General features: G+C 43.7%; 1 protein-coding gene across 7 annotated transcripts in view; it reads left to right on the plus strand.

Annotated features, from left to right (window-relative positions):
- Positions 1 to 24,254, plus strand: part of NPAS3 (neuronal PAS domain protein 3) — a gene marked incomplete at its 5' end in the record, with an annotated part of 847,295 nt that overhangs the window by 96,431 nt on the left and 726,610 nt on the right. For 4 of the 7 annotated variants that reach the window (XM_084632755.1, XM_084632754.1, XM_084632757.1 and 1 more), the window contains one exon: positions 1,350 to 1,439. The exons of the other annotated variants lie outside the window; for them this stretch is intronic. In XM_084632755.1, coding sequence (XP_084488881.1) covers positions 1,350 to 1,439 — 90 coding nt within the window. The remainder of the gene's footprint in view (positions 1 to 1,349; positions 1,440 to 24,254) is intronic. 7 annotated transcript variants of the gene reach the window in all.

The raw sequence follows: 24,254 nt of genomic DNA on the forward strand, positions 1-24,254 counted from the left end.
AGGATTGGGAGATGTATGTTGATTCATTATTTGGCCCAATGTTTTCATAGCAGGATTTTTCCTTTTTTTCAGTGTTTATTTTTAAATAACAGAAAAAGGAGAGAAATAACTCTGCTCTTAAAAATATTGGGCAAGGATGTGGAAACTCTGAAGTTTAGAACTATGGATACAGTGTATTTGTAACTGAGTTTCTTCTATCGCCTTGCCTGGGTTTCTGCAGTGCTACAATAACCAGCTTTTTTGGGAGACCTATAATCAAGGTGCTATTAAAACAAATATTCTGCGTAGAGAATTTTCAGTTGCAAGATCGGCTCAGAGATATTAAGATAACAATGGTCAGAAATTACATATAGATACTGTCTGTGAAAGGTTTTAGAATGATATTTTTCACAGGATACTACTCTGTTGATTAAACATTTTTTTTTTAGTTGTATTCTTTACAAAGATAAAACAAATTGTCTCATTTTGAGGTAGCTACTACTAAATTTCATTTTTTTTTAAAAAGGGGAAATAGTTTTTAATTTTGTGGGAGACACAAAAACACCTAAAAGTTAATTATATGTCAGAAAAGTTAAGAAAAAAGTAATCAGTTGGATATTATTCTGAATGCAGTTCGTTTATTTTTTAAAATGATGTTGAACTTTTATAGATAAACTATAACTTGTTGGTTATAAGTAAAGGGGGTTGCAATGGAATGAATGGCAAATCTTTCAGAGATTTTAAGGGCCTGATTTCACAAGGTGCTGAGCAGTTTGTGATTGGTGCCAAGTGCTTTCACCATCCTTTGATGTCAATGTAAGTTGAGGACATAGAGCCCTATTTAAAAGGTGATCAGCACCTTTAAGATCAGACCCTAAAATGCTGCTGTATCCCTGATCCTTTGTTACTGAAGTCAATGGGAGATTTGCTGTTGACTTCAGTGGGAGCAGGCTCAGGGTTTTAATTAGCTGGGTTTTTTAGTCCTTATTCAGGCAGAACTCCCATTTCTATCAGTGGGAATTCTGCCTGAGTAAAGATTGCCACAACCAGCAAAGTATGTCAATGAGATAAGCAGTATTTTATTCACCCAAAATGTGTAAAGAATGTATTCAGTTTTGTATCTATGAAATTCTTTACATCTTCCACATTCGTTGCTTTGAGAAGGGAAACATTGCTCTCGTGGAGAATTGACATTTTGTTTATTCTCATTGCAAATTTCAAAAGAAGTGGAAACTGCTGGGTGTGTGTGCACAATGCAATTATGTAAAGAGATCAGACAGATGTTAAAATTCAACATACTTATTGTCCTGCATTACAGTTGACTGTAGAGAATCTCTAGTCATGTATATCTGTTTTTGATACCTCTACAGAATAACTGTCCAGCATCCTCTGCCCAACCAATCAGAATGTAGGAAAATCTACAGATATGACGGAATCTACTGTGAATCTACCTACCAAAAGTATGTTGAAATCTGTGTGAGTCTTACCTCTGGCTCGTGCATTAGTGCTCGTGCTCTCCCGCTATCAGAAATTAAACCTGTATTGAAACCTTATACTTCTATTTAAATGAAAAACCACTAAAACAGGGACAGAACATTGTTGTTTAATTCTTTGGAATTGTGCTCTAAAAGTTAAAAAGGAGATTAAAAAAATCTTGTGACTTTATTAAATCTCTTCTGTATATTGCAATAAACAAGCACTTATACAGTACAAAATCTAGGCAAAGTATATTGCACAGGTGTTTCACATCTTAGGGATTTGAAAGGTGTGTTATGTATAAATTAGCTGTCACTTTTTTCAGTCATGTAATGGAATGATGAGTTATAATTTGCATAATCCTTTAAGAAGTCAAATTATACTGTCATGTAGCAGATTTAACATGCTAGCTAGGATTTCATAGCTTTGCAGCTAATTAGTATGTACCTTACGGGACTGTTAAATTGGAGTTGTCCTCTTGCTTTGTCGGTTGCCTTTGTCCATTGCCTAATGGTACCTGCATTTGTGGCTAACTACCAAATGTTACTAGTACTTCTGATGAAAGTACTGTAGATGTCTATTAATATGGGCAAGCAAATGTAACATGATTTGGACAGTCCGCAGAGTTTCTTTTTGAATATTTTAAGAATTATAATCTTTCATGATTAGATTCAATAATCCATTTCCAGTAAGAAATGAGAGAGATGACATTTTATAACTATATTACAGATGATTGTGTTAATATTTTGCAAATGCATTACCACTTTTCTGATTATTTTTATTGAATTTCCAAACTGTTTACTTTCCCTTAATGTTTAATTTTTATATTCTAACTATATTCCTGTTTTGTGGCATATTATATCAGTTATCTACAAGGAGATAAAGAAAATACTACAGTTTGCTCAATAGAAATTAATTTCTAGAAAAAATAGTGTTTACATTGTAGCTAGAGGTTTCTTTAGCAAGAAAGCAATATTTGTTGTGTTTCTTCAGTTCATATTACCCTCCAATTATTCTATAGCTTGTTGTCAATTTGATTAATTAATTTAGTAACTGGAGAAACCACCACAGTAGTAAAAGTTGTAGCTATAGAGTGGATGAAGAATAGAATTAAAGTTTGTAAGAGAAGAATACAAAGAAGAATTAAAGTTTGCGATATTAGAACATAAAGAGAAATCAAGACCGAGCCAAAGATTTCCAAAGTGTTAATTTGCTTGTTGAGCCACGATGGTAGCCTGATTTACTGCTGAGTCATCTGGTCATCCTCCATTTTTCTGTTTTTAGAGTTAAATTATTTTCTTTTTATTCATGGTTTACATTGATTTATTGATCATTCTGTAGATGATTTTTTAATCTGTGATAATTTTATAAGCCATCCATCCAGATATGACACTGTATACGAGGGTAATCAATTATTTTTTGTCAAGGTCCATTATTATTATGATAATAATAACTAAATCAAAAGATTTTGGGGTTCATTCAAAAGTGTCTGACTGTCCAGATTTGGCCCGTGGTCTGCCTATTGACTACCCCTGTTGTATAGTGTAGTCTGTCTCTGGGAAGAATTTGAAGAACCATGAGCATTCTGTTCGGAAAGGTGACTTTAGATGGATGTACTGTACTTATCTTTGAGCAGTAGTTTTATTTGTTATACACCAGTTCAGTAACTATAAATGCTCAATGATTTCTTTAAGCATAATGTTAGATTTGCCATCAGTGGTTCATGTCAGTTTGTAAAACTGACTTCATGACTCTGGAAACTGGCTGTGGAGATACAACTCTTGGCAGAAGGTAGTGGATAGTTGTCTGGCCAACTTTGCTGGGGGTTGCAAGCACAGTGATGGCTTCATTCAAAACGCTTACGAATACTTTGATAGGCATAGTTTTTAATAATATCATTTGCAGTCAGTGAAGTTGCAATAGATAGCAGACGTGACAGCAAGAAAAGTGTTCTGGGTGTGTATTAATTAAAGGCAAATATTGGCAAAATAGTCTCAAAAATTTTAAGTTTGATGCAACAGTCAACATTATAATTAGTCTTGAAAGGATTAGATTTTTATCAATAAATGTCGATAAGCAGGGATGTAGGCATTTACACACAAACTGTCAGAAAAATATTTCCCTTGATAATAGAAATTTACAGATTAGGAAGGTAAGAAAACTGCTGCTTGAGAAATTATTAGAGTTTAAGGATATTTGTATTTTGACATGCAATGTTGATAATTTGTATGTTAAGAGTTATATAAATCTTTAATTTTTGAATCTCAATGACTACTATTATTAAATAATTATTGTTTGACCCCAGCATAATTTCACACAACTGTGAAAATGTAAATAGATAAAAATAGAATGTTTAAAACCCATAATTTTGTGCAGTTGTGAAAATTTACATCAATAAAATCCCCAAAATGTTTAAAAACAAAAATTGGTGTTATCCATCAAAATGATCAAAAATATAATTTGAATTCTGCCAAGCCTAAATATAATTATTTAATTTAATATGGCTGATTTTGCTTATCTGAATTGTTATAAACCTTATCATGCTATTAATGTCACATAATAAGCATAGATTGTTTGGGAAGAATGTAATATATTTCTCTCTAAAGAAGTTATGTAGCAGGTTTAGACTTTCCTCTATGTGCCCGCAAGGGCAGGGCGGGGGGGAAGGGAGAGATACCAGCGAAAGGAGGACACTCAGGCCTAAGAATAGTAAACTACGCTTTATTGACGGAAGGAAGGAAGAACTTATGCTCCAATCTGCGTGGGGAGCCCCTAGGGCATGCGGAGGGGCTGCAGGGGACTCTGGCCGTTCGGGACAGCTGACCAGGCAGGACTCCACCGTGGGGGAATCCTCTGCAGCGCTATATTCTCTGTGCTTATCTCGGGGTTACATGGGGTCAACAGCTGGTTACAGTCTTATATGTATGATTTATGCTTATTACATAAACTAACTTGTTTATAGGCAAAAATATTCTGAGCTATGCTACAGTATCTTTTGGCAGGGTCTGTCAGACAAAGTTCATTGAAACTGCCTGCATACTCTGCTTACATCCAGTCACATACTCAGTCCACCACTTAGCTCCTCGCCAATTTTCTGCAACCTTGCCCCTACACTCCACCCCTTGGCAGACTGAGGTGTATTAGTTACTGCCACCAGTGCTCGGCGAGTGTGCGCACTGATTTGGGGGTTGCTAGTCGGGCCAGGAGGGTGGAGGAGCAATTCATGGAACACTGAACAATGACAGACAGAAATACAAAGCCCAGTAGTCCAATCAATAGCAGGAGCCCGATGCATCTCCCCCAGGCGCCGAGATCTGGAAGGCAGGAGGTTAGCCACCGCCAAGGGTCATCCCATACAGAAATCTCAGAGCCCACGTCATGTAACACTTTCAAATGGTCCATCATATTTTGAACATCAGCCTCAATGCACTTATCCTGCTAGTGCCACCGATTGCATCCACTGGACAGCCGAGTTGTGGTGCCATGTGGCTTGGGCACCTATTGCAGCTAAAATTAGTAGGAGGAATATGCCGTAGAGAACACGTTGTAGGGCCATCGCAGGTGTCAGCCTTCGGGTGGCGTGACTGGGACACTCCACAGAGCTGCCCGAACTGCAATGCGGCGGCTATGCTTGCCTGGAAGAAAGACGCTTAGAAGGCACATAAATTGGGGCGTCTTCCCCTTTTAGCAGTAAGAGATGAGTGTCCCCGGGACCATCAGCTAGGATTTCCTCTTCGAGTGGGTTATGTTTGGTGGGGTCATGAACCCAAACTGCACGTCCAGTTGAGCTGAACCCTCCCACTCAGGTGGTGGGTGCAAGCGCATCCACTTCCTGGACATCAGGCAACCCAATGCGCTCGCAAATCAATTGCACAATACGTTCGCCTTGGGGAAGGGTTACTGCCTGCGGGCCATTGTGAACCAAGAGCACCTTAACCTCCCCGGTATAATCAGCGTTGATTACTTCCTCCACAACATCTGTGCCCTTAAGGGCCAGACTGCTGCCTGGGGCAATGTGCCCATAATAGCCTTGTGGGAGTCCTATGGCTAAGCTAGTACTTACAAGGTTCAGGCTATTGGGCTGTAGATCGAGACCAGCACTTCCCGGGGTGGCCCGAATGGGGAAGTGGGCTTGTGGGTGCAGGTGCTGCACTCACAACACACGGGGGGCGGTCATGGAGCGCAGCTGTGGCTTGGTGAAGATTACGGCTCCACCCGGCCAGGGACTTGGTGGGAGATAGTTTGCGTAACTGTTCTTTAAGCAAGCCGTTCATGCATTCAGTAAGCCCGGCGCCCTGCGGGTGGTGTGCGATGTGGAACATACGCTCAATCCCCCATCCCCTAGGCCATTTTCTTACTTCCATTCCCGTAAAATGGGTTCCCTGGTCACTTTGCACCTCGAGGGGGGATCCATAATAGCAGATGAGTTCCTCCAACCCCTTTATAGTCTGCTCCTGTGTGGCGCTTGCGTACAGATATGCAAAGAGCAGACCCGAATATGTGAGCCTAGGATAAGGGGGAGGGAGAGAACTGCATCCCCGGGTGGCCCTCCATGGGACGGTGGGCACTGGTGGCTTGCAAGCTGGCGGGGTTGGTTGCCCCCACTGCATGGAAAGAGCTTGAGCAGGAGCCGGGGGTTACTGGCTCTCTCCCTCCCCCTTATCCTTCCTTCCCTAAAGAGGCATCCCTCCGCTGGTATCCTGTTCGTGATGCCAGTTGTGCCCGCAAGGGCCGGGGGGGGGCAGGGTGGATAACAGCGAAAGGAGGACACTCAGGCCTAAGAATAGTAAACTACGCTTTATTGAAGGAAGGAAGGAAGGAAGGAAGAACTTACGCTCCAATCTGCATGGGGAACCCCTCAGATGCACAGAGGGGCTGCAGGGCACTCTGGCCGTTCGGGACAGCTTACCTCTGCTGTGGGGGAGTCCTCTACAGCGCTATATTCTCTGTGCTTATCTCAGGGTTACATGGGGTCAACAGCTGGTTACAGTCTTATATGTATGATTTATGCTTATTACATAAACTAACTTGTTTACAGGCAAAAATATGCTGAGCTATGCTACAGTATCTTTTGGCAGGGTCTGTCGGACAAAGTTCATTGAAACTGCTTGCATCCTCTGCTTACATCCAGTCACATACTCAGTCCACCACTTAGCTCCTCACCAATCTTCTGCAACCTTGCCCCTACACTCTAACATTGATAGAATTTTTTCTGTGGTTCTTTGGAGTTGCGCTACTGTTGAGGATAGTTCATATACAGCATATTTAATTGCTGTGTGCTGTAATTTATATCTTTTTCATTGTTGATGCTATTGAAAATTCTTTCTTCAGATCCTATGGTCATGTGTTTCCACTGACATTAAAATTTAACTACAACCATGGAAAACCTTTCAGTAAAAATGACAAAAGTTTAGACGTGAAAGCCAAATTTGAACTTTTGGTACTGTGCAGGCATACATTTTATGAGAGGTAGAATTTGGTTATTTATAGAGCGCTATTATAATGTTCTGCCATAAACATTTATAAATCTTTCCATTGTCATACTTGCTGGCTTACTTTTTTTGCTAAATTTCAGTTACACTCCAATAGTGTGATTACTTTCTATAGCCCTGATTCTGTGCGCCTTTCATATCACAAAGAGTTAGGCCACTTGTGCAGAACTTTCAGTGAGCAAGAGGCCACTCACTGGTGGAGCTAATTCAGAAACTAAATTGGGTAGCACAGGGCTTGCTCATCCCTTATGCAGCCTTCACCTTTTTAGCATTCAGGAAAAAAAGGATTTGGGGAAGGACACTGGATGTGTGAGGGGTCAAGACCATCACTTTCTACATGCTGTTTAACCAGAATAGCTATACAGTGGTCCCTCTGATTTACTTCTGATGACAGCAGTACTTACTATTGTAGGTACTGCAGTCTTGTCACCAAGCAGTGTTGCTTAAAACTACAAGAGTACTAAGGGCCAGTGCAGAATAGGACAGGACAGGAACCAGAGTGGTGTTTGGAGACTTACTAATGTAAATAGAATTTTTCCATCCCCTAAATGTGAAAAAAAAAATACGATGAGGTCCTGAGCTCTGAGGTTTACATTGTACCATTAGGGTTTTCAACTTTCTAATCTCACAAAACCGAACACCTCTGCCCTGCCCCTTCTCCAAGGCTCCGCCCCTACTCCATCCCCCCTCTCTCCGTTGCTGACTCTCACTCACTTTCACTGTGCTGGGTCAGGGGGTTGGGGTGCAGGAGCGGGTGAGGGCTCTGGCTGGGGATGCGGACTCTGGGGTAGGGCCAGAAATGAGTTCAAGGTATGGAGGGGGCTCCACGCTGGGGCAGGGAGTTGGGGTGCAGGAAGGGGTGTGGGCTCTGGCTGGGGATGTGGGCTCTGGTGTGGGGCTAGGGATGAGGGGTTAAGGATTCAGGAGGAGGCTCAGGACTGGGGAAGGGGGCTTGGGTGCTGGAGGGGGTTCAGGGCTGGGGTAAGGGGTTGGGATGTGAGGTGCAGGCTCTGGGAGGGGACTGGGGCAGGGGGTTGAGGTGTGGGCTCTGGGAGGGAGTTAGGGTGCAGGAGGGGGTTCTGATCTGTGGCAGGGGGTTTGGGTGCAGGAGGGGGTTCAGGCTCCAACCAGGCGGCACTTTTACCTGAGGCGGCTCACGGTCAGTTGTGCAGTGGGGCTGAGGCAGGCTCCGTACCTGCTCTGATGCCACACTGCAGCTGTAAGCAGATGGAATGTCTGGCCCCCAGGCGGAGGCGTGGCCAGGTAGCTCTGGTTCCTGGCCAATGGGAGTTGTGGAGCCAGTGCTAGGGGCAGGGACAGCGCGCGGAGCTTCCCTGATCACCCCGGTGCCTCACTTCTGGGAGCTTAGCGGAACCAGGGCTGGCAAGCCCCACTACACTGCTGACTGGACTTTTAACAGCCCGGTCAGTGGTGCTGACCGGAGCCACCAGGGTCCATTTTCGCCTGGGTGTTCTGGTTGAAAACCAGATACCTGGCAACCCTATGTATCATGAACCTAAAAAAAATCATTTTCCATAAAGATACACAATACCTGGAGCCTTAAGTAGTCCAAGATTTATTGTAAGAGGTTATTGAAAAGGGTTGTAGCCCTATTGGACAATGCATGTGATTACATTTACTAAAGTCCAAGTGCATAACACCGAGTGTCTGTGGTTCAAGGGATTACTTGAGTAAGAGATCTGTGTATAGTGAATATGCAGAATAACCTTTTCTAACCTAAATCCAGTACTAGTGTGTGTGAATTACTGACTGTCCTTTTTACCCAGGTTTCTTTCACTGGTGTCTTGTGCCTAACTTTGACAAAAGCAACAATTTGTGATATTGTGTTTAAAGATGTGTGGTGATATTGTGCAAAATCATTTTGCACAATAAGGATGTTGCAGCACAAATTTCTGAGAGGAGTTGCACCATGCAGTGATCATCATTATTAAAGTCTTTACAAGTACTGCAATTAATAGTATTAAGAAAGACGGTAAATACCACAGTAACAGTAGTTACGTAGGCAAAACTTTAAATATTTAGAATGGTGACTGTTGTATGCTGCCTATGACCCCTGTGAATATTACTCCAATTAATGTTATTGGAAGTTCCACCAGGGATTAAGGGGAATATACCTAATCCTAAAAGCTAGTGCAAAATGCCCGTATTGCCCTGCTGTCTGCCAAAAGTTCATGTTTTGCTGGCACACTAAAATAAAATTAGAAAGTGATCATGGAGTTTGTTTTCATATTCAATGGAGGTTTCAAAGAACTAAATATGTAGTAGTCATTTAAAACTTTACAATTTTGCCTCTGCAACTAAATATGTAGGGAACAAATATTAGATAATGGGGCCTTCAATCTAGCAGAGAAAGGTATAACATGATCAAGTGGCTGGTAGTTGAAGCTAGACAAATTCAGACTGGAAATAAGGTGTACATTTTTAACAGTGACGGTAATTAGAACATAAGAATGGCCATTCTGGGTCAGAACAGAGGTCCATCTAGCCCAGTATCCTGTCTTTTGGCAGTGGCCAGTGCAGAGATGCTTCAGGGGGAATGAACAGAACAGGTAATCATTGAGTGATTAACCATTTGAACAGTTTACCAAGGGTTGTGGTGGATTCTCTTTCAACGGAAAATTTTTAAATCAAGTTTGGATATATTTTAAAAGATATACTCTAGTTCAAAAGGCATTATTTGGGGGGAATTCTATGGTCTTTGTTATATAGGAGGTCAGACTAGGTATTCACAATGGTCCCTTCTAGCCTTGGAATCTATGAATTGCAGTATTTACAGTGTTCCACATAATTAGTTGAGGAGATGCTGTGGTAGTATTCTTTAGTTCAGGTTCTGAAGTGTGGCTACTGTAATACAGGAAAACTAAGTGAAGGAGAGTTTAGGTTGGAAAACTGGAAACCATGCTCTAAGCTTACCAAGCTCTTTCTGAGGAATCTTTTTTGGAGGTCAGCTAGGAAGAAGAGAGTGTCAGACACACACCCAAAGATTAATTTTTAGTTTTCCCACCAAAAAAATGTGATGGCAGGAGGATAATGCCCTCCCATGCTGTAAAGCAGACTGGTAAGAGGTTTGGGGTGAGGGATTCCTTCAGCAATCCTTTTATGGGTGTGGGCACACATAGCTGCCTAATTCTGATATGACCAGGTAACTAGAAACAACTTTTCTAAAGAGTCTAACTGACTGTAGGCCAATGTAATGCTATCTGTTCCTGCATCCACAAGTGTTCTAGGATCATGGTTGGACTTGATGTTGTTGGATCTTAGGAAAGGTTGCTCAAAGAGTATAGGAGCCAAGGAGATAATTTACATTTCTCTGTCATACTAAAATCCACAGTCTTGTTACAGATGGCCTGTCTACAGCTTTTGAGGTATAACCAGACCTGTCAGTCACTGGTAGGAAAGGGTGTGGGTTTGGCCCAGTTCCTAAAGACTCACCCAGTTTTTTTTCTGTCTCCACAGCTGGTTAGTTAGTTCCAGATTCTCCCTGTTGCAGAGTAGGAAATGACAATTAAACCTCAAAGAAACCTCAGTTCACTTCCAGAATCATCCCTTTTTGACGTGAGAAGCCCTCTTTTTTTATTTGCCTAAAACTCTGGGGGCTTGTGCTCTGGCTCACCTTCATAGAGTGCTGCATTGCAGTCAAAGATAGGAAGAAGACAGAGATATAGGACTTTTGGAGGCAGCCAGCATGGTGGGAGTATCCTGTGCTCTTCTCCCCTGGATACAAAAGCCCTTGGGCAGCATCAGATTGGCAAAGAAGCTCACTGTCTGGTAGCCCTGCTCATCTTCACAGAGTGCTGTATGGCAGAACAACAGCATCTTATATCACTCCTCATCTTCATGGAGCACAACATGGCAGATAAATCTATGTTTGGTACCTCTGCTCATCCTCTATGAGTGCAGCATAGTGAATAAACCTAGAAAGAAAACCCGGCTATGGGTCTGAGTCCTCATCACGCACCTCGGAATATACAGATGGAGAAGATTTTCCTTTTCACAGGTCCTTCACAGGAAATCCCTCCAGTTTAGGGTTCATCTCTGGTCCTCTTTGTGTCACAGAGTGCAATGCAGATAAGCAACCTTTGACAAGCTCCTCCTAACTCTCTACGTGGGGAGCAAAACTGCCTAACCTACCTCACAAGAGCCAGAGCATACCCAGCTCTCGGCTGCTTGGGTCTGCTCTCACTGTGATTTCCCTGATGGTCACAGAGCACATTTCCTCCCTACCCTACCTTCTTACAAATGAATGAAAAGGCTCAGAGGAGCCAGACGGAGACCCAAATCTCCTCAGACAGTCGCTGTGAATAATTACATACTCCTCCAGAGTCTTCTTCAGCTCTTTGAACCCCCGGATTCCTCTTTATTGGGTCTCCTCTGCAGCAGAGCCCCCGAGGTTATCCATTAGAAGAGCTCATATGTCTTCATCCCCTTGGATCTTTGATCCTGCAAAGAATGGGTTCATGGGATCACTCCTCAGTACGGCCTTCCTTACTAATACAACTTGCAGGTTGTAATACAATTCCTTACTAACACAGTGTCATCCTCACCCCAGTCAAAAAGGGGAAGCAAAAGGAGTAATGGAGAGCTAGTAATAGTTCTCTCCCCTCTAAGGTGAAACACTATGAGAGTGCCTCCAAAGGACAGGGAAAGAACATAAGAATGGCCATACTGGATCAGACCAATTATCTGTTTAGCCCAGTATCCTGTCTTCCAGCAGTGGCCAATGCCAGGTGCTTTGGAGGGAATGAACAGAACAGGCAATTATCAAGTGATCTATCCCCTTGCCCATTCCTAGCTTCTGGCAAACAGAGGCTGGGGACACCAACCCTGCCCATCCTGGCTAATAGCCGTTAATGGACCTATCCTCCATGAATGTATCTAGTTCTTTTTTGCATTTGCTCCAACCCCTCAGACAGAGACAAACACCTACAAGATCTCTATCAAGCATTCTTACAATTATAATACCCACCTGCGGAAGTGAAGAAACAGATTGATAGAGCCAGAAGAGTTCCCAGAAGTCACCTACTACAGGACAGGCCTAATAAAGAAAATAACAGAACGCCACTAGCCGTCACCTTCAGCCCCCAACTAAAACCTCTCCAATGCATTATTAAGGATCTACAACCTATCCTGAAGGGTGACCCAACACTCTCACAAATCTTGGGAGACAGGCCAGTCCTTGCCTACAGACAGCCCCCAACCTGAAGCAAATACTCACCAGCAACCACATACCACACAACAGAACCACTAACCCAGGAACGTATCCTTGCAGCAAAGCCCGTTGCCAACTGTGCCCACATATCTATTCAGGGGACACCATCACAGGGCCTAATAACATCAGCCACACTATCAGAGGCTCGTTCACCTGCACATCCACCAATGTGATATATGCCATCTTGTGCCAGCAATGGCCCTCTGCCATGTACATTGGTCAAACTGGACAGTCTCTACGTAAAAGAATAAATGGACACAAATCAGATGTCAAGAATTATAACATTCATAAACCAGTCGGAGAACACTTCGATCTCTCTGGTCATGCGATTACAGACATGAAAGTTGCGATATTACAACAAAAAAACTTCAAATCCAGACTCCAGCGGGAGACTGTTTGAATTGGAATTCATTTGCAAATTGGATACAATTAACTTAGGCTTGAATAGAGACTGGGAGTGGCTAAGTCATTATGCAAGGTAACCTATTTCCCCTTCTTTCCCCCCCCCCCCCCCCGACGTTCTTGTTAAACCCAGGATTTGTGCTGGAAATGGCCCACCTTGATTATCATACACATTGTAAGGAGAGTGGTCACTTTAGATAACCTATTACCAGCAGGCGAGTGGGTTTGTGTGTGTGTGTGTGTGGGGGGGGGGGATAAAACCTGGATTTGTGCTAGAAATGGCCCAACTTGATTATCATACACATTGTAAGGAGAGTGATCACTTTAGATAAACTATTACCAGCAGGAGAGTGGGGTGGGGGGAGGTATTTTTTCATGTTTTGTGTGTATAAAAATATCTTCTACGCTTTCCACAGTATGCATCCGATGAAGTGAGCTGTAGCTCACGAAAGCTTATGCTCAAATAAATTGGTTAGTCTCTAAGGTGCCACAAGTACTCCTTTTCTTTTTGCAAATACAGACTAACACGGCTGTTACTCTGAAACCTTTTTGAACCCTGTTATAGTCTTGGCTTCACAACATCCTCTGGCAAAGATTTCCACAGGTTGACTGTGTGTTATGTGAAAAAATACTTGCTTTTGTTTGTTTTAAACTTGCTGTCTATTAATTTCACTTGGTGACCTCTAGTTCTTGTGTTATGAGGAGGAGTAAATAACACTGCCTTATTTACTTTCTCCACACCCGTCATGATTTTATAAACCTCTATCATATCCCCCTTAATCATCTCTTTTTTAAGCTGAAAAGTCCCAGTCTAATTAATCTCTCCTCATATGGAAGCTATTCCATACCCCTAATAATTTTTGTTGTCCTTTTCTGAACCTTTTCCAATTCCAATATATCTTTTTTGAGATGGGGCAGCCACATCTGCATGCAGTATTCAAGATGTGGGCATACCATAGATTTATATAGAGGCAATATATTTTCTGTCTTATTATCTATCCCTTTCTTAATGATTCCCAACATTCTGTTCATGTTTTTGACTGCCGCCGCACATTGAGTGGATGTTTCCAGAGAACTACTGGGGGAGCTGATGGACAAGGAAATAGCAGAATTACCAGGTAAATTTAGGAAGTCTGTGGTCCTTGCCAGAGAATATAGGAGAAAAGAGAAACCTTATGCCTGGGCCAAACACCCTCTCTGGGTTTCCAGTCAGGATATTCAACTGGAAAGAGAACCCTCCAGGGGTCAGGTAAGGATAGAGACAACTCTCTTGTGGAAACTTTAAGCAGTCTGCAGTGCTCTAGCCTAATCTGTACTGGCACCCCAAATGGGCAGCCATCTTCTCCAGTATACAGATCGCTAGTTGCTCTCCTGTTCAGACAAGTAATTTTTGGAGGTAATTCAAAGGAGTTATTCAGTAGATTTACTCCAGCTCCTGAGGTATAGATTCATTTAATTTCCACCATTATCCAAACCAGGGAAGCATTGGGACGGGCACTGGGATAACTGCTACCTTTTGTGGAATGAGATAATAGATCTAGGCCCTCTGCTTCATCCTGTTCCTAGTCACAAAGAAATCTGGTGGAAACAGAGCGGTGCTTGACTTAGAATACCTCAGTATGTTCTCAGTAGAGATCAAGACCAAGATCGAAAAGGCCATATCCATTCAATCAATATAGGGGATTTTCTTATTCCCTGTAGATCAGAAGGATACCTTCTCCATATTCTCATTTATAGGGTCTCACAGGAGGAGCATATACTTTACCTTGTGGGATGACAGCATTTACAGCACAGATTTTTTGGCCAGGCTATTGCTCCCAGAGTACTCACAGAGGTAGTTGTCATGGCAGTAGGAGCCCTTGGGACAATGAGGGGATCCCTTTTGTCCTTTCTTAGATAACTCTGTATTCAGTTTACCATACAAAGACAAAGCAGTAAAAGACATCCACAGAAATGAGCAGTTCAGATTGGAGAATCACCGCTTGGTTCTAGATTGGGAAACGAGCCAAGTGGCCCCTCTGTAGACAGCTATAAACCCAAGTAAAAAGTAATGACATTGCTGTCAAATTCAGGAGAGACGGGAAGAATTATGACAATATCAAAGAGGTTGACAATCTCAGAGATGTTGCCATCCTTTCCCCTCATTTCATTTCTAAATGATGGTACCACATATAATTTTTTCCATTGGCCTGGGCTCACATGAGACCTGTAGATCTTCCTTTCACATCTTCAATACAGTCTTATGTCTCACCTGACATCAGATGACTGAGGAACAAAAGACAGAATTTTTCCACTATGCAAGCTTCTGAGAGTAGCTATTATGGCTCATGGCAGCCTACAAGGTTGCATCACCCACTCAGGGATAAGAACAATCCTAGGGGCTTGGTCCTCAGAGAGGATGCACAATACGGATGTCTGGAGCTCAAAGTGATCCCTTTCGGACATTTTAGAACAGATTTGCTATCAATTTATGTAATCTGATGTGTGGGAACAGGCGTCCATCCTTCCACAAGGAGCTGCAAATGCAGTTGTCCTGGGCAGAAAGATCCTGCTGTCTGTCCACCATCTCTACACTGAAAGCAATTTTAAAGGTCACTGTAGAGTGGCTCAGCAGGAGAAATATTTGGCAAATTGAGTAGGGGCTTCTCCTGCAGGTTAGACTCCTGACAAGGACTTTGGCTCCCCAGTGTTTGGTCCTGTTTGTCTCTCTTCATTCTCAAGGTAGTCATCAATTTTCCCTGTCAGTGAGCCAAGGGTCAAAGTAACAAATGCCCTGGCTCAGAACTGGACACGAGATCTATATGCCTTGCCTTCCATTTCCTACTGAGGGCAATTCAGACGTTCAAAAAGCAGAAAACATTAGTAGTCCCAAATGGTACTTCACTGGGTACTATTTGACCTACTAATCCCAACAGTGAGACCTTCCTTGCTCCACCAATGCCAGGAATCTTTTGTTTCAAGGTCCGTCAGGAGCCAGACAGCTTAAACGCAGCTGTCTGGCAATTGAGAGTCACCTGAAATAAGATAAGATATTCTGAAAGTATCATTTGTATTCTTCTAGCCTCAAGAAAAACATTCTCCTATGTGAAGTACATGAGAGCAAGGCTAGCATTTAAAGTAACAGTGTAGAGTCCATAATGCTTCTCTAATATCAGCTTTAATATTCCATGTTTTGGAATTCCTGTAGGAAGGCCTTGGCAGGGGCGTCAGGGTCTCCATACTGAAGAGCAAGTAGCTACTTCATCAGCCGTCCCTCGTACAGCACGCAAGAGGAGGACCATGTCTCCTGAACATTAGATGTCTTCTCAGGACAACCTCTCTCTTCCACTTCAGATTTTGAGACCCTCTCTGGTACTTGAGTCTGGTCCCTAATGCTCTCCCATCGTTTGAAGAAAGTCTGCATATCTCCTCTCCATTAATTTTTCCTCTCCTAGAAGAATATTAGGCTGGAAGCAATGCTCAAGATTTGAAACTCAACTCACTAGGCAGTCCTGCAAATAAATAGCCCTCTTCATGCTATGACTACCCAGTGCAATAGGGGAAGTAAGCCAACAAGTCTACCATTTCAGAATGACTGGCAACCAGATGGTCATCTGTTTGCCCATATTCAGTTATCCAAGTTGAACATCCAGTGCTTGGCCGATGCAGCATTTGGGAGAATGATGCTCCAGTGTGTAATCCCTCAATAACAGAGAATGGAGGTTGTATCTGTTTATAAATTATACTATAGTTATCTCCCTCCCTGAACGCATACTGTTATTAAAATTCCACTGTAATAGATCAGTGGACCATAGCATAATGGAGAATAAGAAAATGTATATTTTTCTGAATAATAAGCAGTCACGATCTGTCTGATGCTAGGCAGATTGTTTTGTATTACAATACAGGATCCAATATGACTTCTGGTTCAATGAGAAATTCTGAAGTTTTCTTTAATCTCTACAGTACCTCATTGTAATATCTACCTTGAGTTAATCTTGAAATGAATTTGGCATTGGTCAGTTGACCTACTTAGCAGTTATCCTTTGCTGTGGAAATTATCTGAAACAGGTTTAGATGGACCACATCCTTTCAGAAAAGTATTAGTCACAGTCTAATGATTCTGCGTTAGGAAGCGTTTCCTGGTATTTTGCCTAAATTGTTCTCACGTTCTATTTTCACTTCATAAATGTTTCCTATAGGTTCATGTTCCTGTTTTCTGAGATGGAAAGGTCAATTCATGTGTTTGTGACTGAGCTGCTCTTATGTGCTTGGCAAAGTTTCGCTTTGCCCCCCACTTAAATAACAACCACTCTTACAAAATCAAGAAATATTAGTACCAAAGGGACCAAAAATATCAGTTATGGACAACATAACTGAGCAAGAAAACAAATTAATTGGCTTCACTAAAGTGTAATTTGCATTACGTGATTGAAACTAGCACCTAATATTTTTTCATAGAGGTAGTTAGCAAAATACCTGCAGTAAAATATGTATGAGAACTGTGGGAACTTGAGCACATAAGTAATGGTCAAATTAAGAGTAATAGAGCTACCCTGCACCTTTTGTAGGCATGCTGTTGAAGGTTAGAGACCTGCATGTCTACCAACTGATTTAAAAGAGGTATATATGTGCCCAAAGTTGCACTGTATTATAACAAGGGACAGAGAATTGCTGTACTGAATGAGCTAATGTATGAAGGTGAAACAATGGTTAAGTAAATTTACCTCATGTAAAATGGTAAGGGCTTAAGTGTATTTTATCATGTATTTAATGGATCATTTATTTATTTATATATAGTTGTGACAGGGTCGGGCCAGATGGCTATAGGAGAGTAATTTTTGAAGCAAAAAAGAATTTTATTTGTGTAACACTTACAAAGAATCACCAAAGAGGATAAAGCAAAACTATGCAACAAAACAAAAGCAAACAGAAGGTATGACACAGCAGCCTTCAGGAGGGAGAAGTGTTCAGGCTATCCTGGGCCCAGAGCAGGGGGGCTTCCTCGACACTCGTGGTCTTCCACCCTCCTGAGTAACCTGGTGGCCTAGAGCAGGGGCGGCTTCCTCAACACTTGTGGTCTTCCACCCCCTCAAGTTACCTAGTGCCATGCCCAGTGTCACCGATTATTCCTCTCCTGAGAGTGCCCGACAAGATGGGCGTGGCTGTGGGGTGGGCAGTTTGGGGTGGAGGGGATTACCCCCACGGGTTATAGGACCCCTCTTAGGTGACAATGATGATGGTATCCACAGCGGCAACGGCTGGGGCTGGGGTCTCTTGCTCTTCCCCTCAATCAAAGGGTCAGACGGAGGGAACCGGGCGGGGTCACTGAGCAAAGAACCTCGGACAGCGCCCACCGCTCCTCGAAGGTGTCAAGGGAGTCGGTGGACATCGCCCAGAGGAACTCCGCCCGGATACGTGAATGTACTGAGGATCGGAAAACGGCCCTACAATCGCAGGACGCTTCATTAGCCAACCTCCCCTCTCTGGTTTTATAAATGGTTGTTTTAGCTAGGGCTAGGAGGAGGTTAACCAGGAGATCTCGCGATTTTGTGGGACCATGGATGGGGAGTGTGTAGATAAAAAAGTGAGGGGAAAAGTGGAGCCAAAAGCGTAATAAAATATTTGTGAGGAGCCGGAAAAGGGGCTGCAATCTGGCACACTCTAAATATATGTGCGCCAGGGTTTCCCTCACGTTGCAAAAAGGGCAAGTATCCAGGATGGGGGTGAACTGTGTCAAAAACACGCCTGTGCTCACAGCTCCGTGAAGGAGCCGTCAACTAATGTCCCCGACGGGCCTCGGGACCAAGGTGGAATACAGGCTGGCCCACCAAGTTTGCTCACCCTCCAAAGGTGGCAGGAGGTCCCGCCCCTTTGTATCGGGGTGGGACACCAGGGTGTGGGCGTGAAGGGTGTGAAGCGTGAGTGTGTATAAATATTTCCGTGGCGCGATTTTGGAAGCTGACCGGCTGCAGTTTGTGCAGCCGGCTTGCAGTGAAAGGGTGAGGGGTTTGTTGGGGTAGGGGCCCAACTGAAAGATTCGGCTGGCCTGGGATAGAGGGTGGGCGGGGTGCACCCTCGCGCAGGGCTTGGTTGAGATAAGCCCGAGCAGTGGGCATCAAGGCAGCCTTCACCTCCTGAAGTACGCGCCAGGGGGGGTACGAGGTCTGGAGAGCCCCATGTGCCGAGGGAGCATCAGGGGATCCAGCCAGTCTCTCCGGTCGTAGTCCAGGAGGTCTCCGACTCTCGTGACTTCCGCCAGGACCAAACTCTGGCGCACCGAGCGGGACTCCGCCACCTGCACACGGAGCTGGGAGTTGTGTAGCAGGGGCTCCCTGAGGAGATCTGCTCCCATGGTGGCCGCCACGGACCTGGTCATTGAGAACAGTTTCCAGGTCTGGAGGAGGTCCTGGTAGAAGACCGGCAGCCCGGAGAGGTCTCACGGAAAACCTCTCGGACAGAGATAAAAGAGCTGCCGGTCATATCGGAGCCCTTGGAAGCGGCGCAGGAAGGCGTGCGCCAGTATGCTCCACGTCGAACTACCTGCACTATAAAGGAGCCTCTGCAGGGCCTGGAGGCGGAAGACACGGACCTGAGTGTGCAGACACTTCAGGCCCTGCCCTCCTTCCTTCAGGGGTAGATGAAGAACCCCGACAGGGGCCCAGTGCATTCCTGACCAAAAGAACTCTAGAATCGATGTTCGGAGGTTGCTCAGGAAACCCGGGGCCAGGACCAGGGTGTTGAGCCGGTACCAGAGCGTGGACAGGACTAGTTGGTTAAGCACCAGTGCTCTCCCTCAGAGGGAGAGCGCATTGGAGTAGCCTCATCCATTTCCAGAGCCGCTCTATCACCCCGCCCTCTAAATTTTGCCAGTTCTCCGGCGGGGAAGGGTGCGTGGCAGAAAGGTAAACGCCTAGGTAGAGCAGTGGACCCGCACTCTACCAGATGGTCTGAAGCATGGGTGGGAGGGAGCCCACCTGCCGCCAGTCCCCCACCGCCAAGCCAGAGCTCACTTCAGTTTGTGGTGTGCGTGTGAGGAGCTGGGAGCAAGAGGCACTAGGAGCTGAGAGTGAGAATGTGGACTGTTGGAGGACTGAGGTGTACAAGCATTATCAGACACCAGGAGAAAGGTCCTATGGTGCGGATAAAGAAGGTGTTGGGAGGAGGCCATGGGGAAGTAGCCCAGGGAGCTGTAAGTGTCGCACAGCTGTTCCAGGAGGCACTCTAGACAGCTGCATTCCACAGGGCCCTGGGCTGGAACCCGGAGTAGAGGGCGGGCCCGGCTTCCCCCCAAATCCTCCCAACTCCTGGTCAGACACAGGAGGAGTCGACCTGGACTGTGGGTTCAGAAAAACGGCCAAGCTGCGGGCTGCTGTGAATCTCCAAGGCGAGCAAATCCGCCAATAAGCGCAAGACCCACCAAGGTAGAGAAGGAACGTTGTCACAGTGTGTATATGTACGTGTGTGTGCATAATTGTAACTTTACTTATTGCTTTAATAAAACTTGCAGTACAGCTAAAACTTTGTACTTGTGATTGTGTCTGTGGTCACTATCCTTGGTCTTAATGTGTTCCTGGAGTCTACAAATCTGATAAAAGCACCTGAGGTAATTTTTAAGGTAGAGCAGGAACTTTGTCACAATAAATAAATACATATATAAACTTAGTAATATATATAAGCAGCTATATAATCAGTGTAAATACAGGCCTAGTTTAGTTTGGTTCATCAGACCTTTGAAAAAGCTTTTTTTGGGAAGGAGTGCAAAACAACATTTTTGTTTTACTTGGTATCCTGTTACTCAACACTTGAATTGTCCCTGGTTTGGGTACAGGACAAGGATGACATTACAATGAAACATCACAGTGATGTAGCAAAATATAATCAGGTTAAACAAGGAAAGTTTCCAAAATCGCTGTCAAATATTATCATTGATAGTTTTGTTATTGCTAATCAATCAATATACTTGTATAACTGAGTGTGTAATGCGGAATCTTATATTTGGTCATAGATATTGTTAATCATTATCAAATTGAATAAATTGAATCAGAAAAGAGAGGTGCTGATAGAATGTAGGGTGTCAGCTTGGGAATAAAAGAGTATATGGAGACTTAAGTCTTTATCTTTGTTTGTTAACAGCCTTGTCTGTGTATATTCAGCCAGATCATTGGCCAGATGTATCTCAACTGTTCAGTCGGGGTGTGGCACTTTGTACTATGCTGAAATAAATCAGTGCCCTGGATCTGAAATCTGGAGTTAGAAGTAATTTTATCTGCTACAGCAAGTAGTGGTTGTCTGTTTTGGTAGGTTCGTAAGGTAACTTGTGAGCCTGGGTGGTGATCCTGAAAACATTCTCACATGGTGAATACTTTTATAGGTTCATATTAATAGATTTTAAGGCCATACGGGCCATCATGATCATCTAGTCTGACCTGCATAACACAGACAGTAGTATTTCAACAAGTGATTCTGGCATCAAGCCCATAACTTCTGGTTGAATGATGGCATATATTTTAGAAAGAAAATCTTGATTTAAAGAGTTCAAGTGATGATCGATCCAACACATCCCTATATATGCTCATATAGTTAGTTGCCCTCACTGTTAAAAATGTGCCCCTTATTTCTAGTCTGACTTTGTTTAACTTCAGGGTCCATCCATTGGATGTTGTTATGCTTTGTCTGCTAGATAAAAGAGCCCTTTATTATCAGAACAGTTTTTCCCCATGTAGGTACTTGTAGACCATGGTCAAGTTGCTTCTTAACCGTCTCTTTGGTAAACTAAGTAGATTGAGCTACTTTACTTTCTCACTGTAAAGCGTGTTTCCCAGGCCTCAGATCATTCTTGGAGATCTTTTCTGAACTCTTTTTAGTTTGTCAGCATCCATTCTGAAGTGTGGATACAAGAACTGGACACAGTTCCAGTAATGATCTCACCAGTGCCTTTATCAGTGGTATTATAATTTATTATAAGTATTGCTATAGTACTGAGACCCCAATCGTGGGCTGGGATGCCATTGTGCTGGACCTGTACAAAATAGAAAGATGGCCCTGGCCCACCATAACCCCAAAGTCCTTTCCTAAGTCACAACTCCAAAATAAAATCCCCCATCCTATAAGTGTAACCTGTGTCCTTCGTTCCTCGATGTATGATCTTGAATTTAGATGTATTCATATGTTGTTCAAGCGAGCCCAGTTTACCATGAAATCTAGATTGCTCTGTAGAAGTGACCTGTCCATATCATTGTTTACCACTTCATCAGTTTTTGTGTCATCTGCAAATTGTACCAGCAGGGGTTTTGTTTTCTTCCAGATCATTGATTTATCCATCTGATCAGGTACACTAGAGAGGATAAAGAGCTCTTCTGCATAGCATGCTAGGGGTAGGCATAATCCATCTTTCAGAGCTGTTGTACACAATGGCTTGGAGCAGACTAGTAATGCCTGCTGTAAAGTCTTGGCTTCACAAGGTTATAGCAAGTTGTGGGGAGGGGTATAGCCCTAATCTCTCCATTCCTAACCCTGGGGGTGGATTACAGTTGGGAGCAGCGCTTGCTACACCCTTTTAAATGGGTTGAGGTTTCCTTCAGTATCCCGAAGGTATTGTACCCTTAAAGATGATTCTATTCAGTCATTTACTTTCTCGCGTCCCTTCATATGGCTTACCCTCATTGAGAGCACAATTAAATCCTGTGTATTTAGGGTTTAAGTTAACACCCTCTTGTTGTTTCACAATGTAACTCTTTTTAGCTTTGCCGTGATTAAAAGTGATACAGATTTTGTTCCACACACAGCCTGACAAATATCACTGAACATATGATATAAGGAAAATTCTGACTGTTTCTTTTAGTTAACTACTTTTACAATAGCAACAGACTTCCTCAATTTAAAGCAAGTCTTCATTTGGAGTCATTTAAATTTTCCCTATAAGAGAGAGATTGCTCAGATGGAGAAAATTAAGAATTAAGGAAATTCTGCATCTTTTCAAATTGGGATACAGGAAGCACAAGTCCTATTTTAAATCTTAACTGGGAGAAGACTGTGTACACCTACTTAAAATTGAACAATTACATGACTTTTGAAAATTAAAGAAGAAAGCAAATACGAGTGTTTTAATGAAATTTTGAGCTAGGAAGATGAACCATAATTTTATCTGTGGTGAGTGTAACAACATAGTGATAAATTCACACACTGTCAAAAAAGAATGCTGCATTAATATATAGAACTTCCCCATATCTTCTGAAAACCGGTAAACCAAAGGGAAAAATCTGGCCAACAGTGAGGGAAGACATGATGTTTTCAAACTTCATCTTTCCCAGTGTGTTGTACTATGAGAGACTGGTTAGATTAGATACCTTTTGCCATCATAGTTTCACTGAACTTTGTGGACTCAGTATTTCAAGAAATGACAGTGGGTTTGTGCCATCTCTCAGGTTGCAGATTGTGGTGCAGAGCAACCTGAAGTGCTGTATCATGCAGCGTTTATTAGAGAGATGCTTGCCATTTACAATAAATATGATATATTTGGGAATTAGTTCCTTGTTTATAACCTCTTTTTAGCTGACTGTATTAAGGGTGAAATTCACCTCTTCCTGCACAAATGTCAATGAAATGGACTTTGTGAGGCACTAGCCAGTGCGTGAGTGGGTTAAAATTCATCCTCCTGTCCACGGGCTGGCTATTGCACTGCAGCACAGACCCCACCACAGATGAATAGCAGCTGCTGCCCATCAAAGTCTTTGTGGAGTTTTTAGGCTACTCAGTCTGCATAAACGCAGCCTTCGCCAGCTGGCATCCAACATTCCTCTCCATCCTGGCTTGTTTTTAGAGATGATGTGGAGCAGGCCCATCCCTAGCGAGGTGCGGGGCCTGGGATATAGGCGCTGAGTTTCTAATCTGCTGGGGGGTGCTCCCCCAGCTCCGCCCAGGCCCCGCCCCCATTCCACCCCTTCCCCCAAGGTCCCACTCCCACCCTGCTTCTTCCCACCTTTGCCCTGCCTCTTCCTGCCCCGCCTCTTCCCACCCAGTTCTGCCCCCTTCCATGAGTGCGCTGCACCCTCTGCCCTCTCCCCTCCCCCCACAGCGCCTCCTGTTGGCATGAAACATCTGATCCGTTGTAGGCAGTAGGTGCTGGGGCAGGGGGAGGTTCTGGTAGGGGAGCTCCTCCTAGCCCTGCCCGCCTGCCACTTGCCTCCCTGTTCTCCTCCTCACCCTGCTCGCCTGCCCGCCTCACCTCCCTGTCTGCCTCCTCATGATTTTATCGAAGCGCAGGGCCCCCCAAAGTGCAGGGCCCGGGGTGGTCACCCCGATTCGCCATACCCAAGGGACGGCTCTGGTGTGGAGTCCCTCCTGTATACACACATTAACTAATCTGCACCCTCTGGTCAGGTTTCAGAGTAACAGCCATGTTAGTCTGTATTCACAAAAAGAAAAGGAGTACTTGTGGCACCTTAGAGACTAACCAATTTATTTGAGCATAAGCTTTCGTGAGCTACGGCTCACTTCATCGGATGCATACTGTGGAAAATACAGAAGATGTTTTTATACATACAGACCATGATAAAATGGGTGTTTATCACTACAAAAGGTTTTCTCTCCCCCCACCCCACTCTCCTGCTGGTAATAGCTTATCTAAAGTGATCACTCTCCTTACAATGTGTATGATAATCAAGGTGGGCCATTTCCAGCACAAATCCAGGTTT

Source organism: Lepidochelys olivacea, assembly GCF_965140295.1.
Source record: "Lepidochelys olivacea isolate rLepOli2 genome assembly, chromosome: 6".
NCBI classification, from domain to species: domain Eukaryota; kingdom Metazoa; phylum Chordata; order Testudines; family Cheloniidae; genus Lepidochelys; species Lepidochelys olivacea.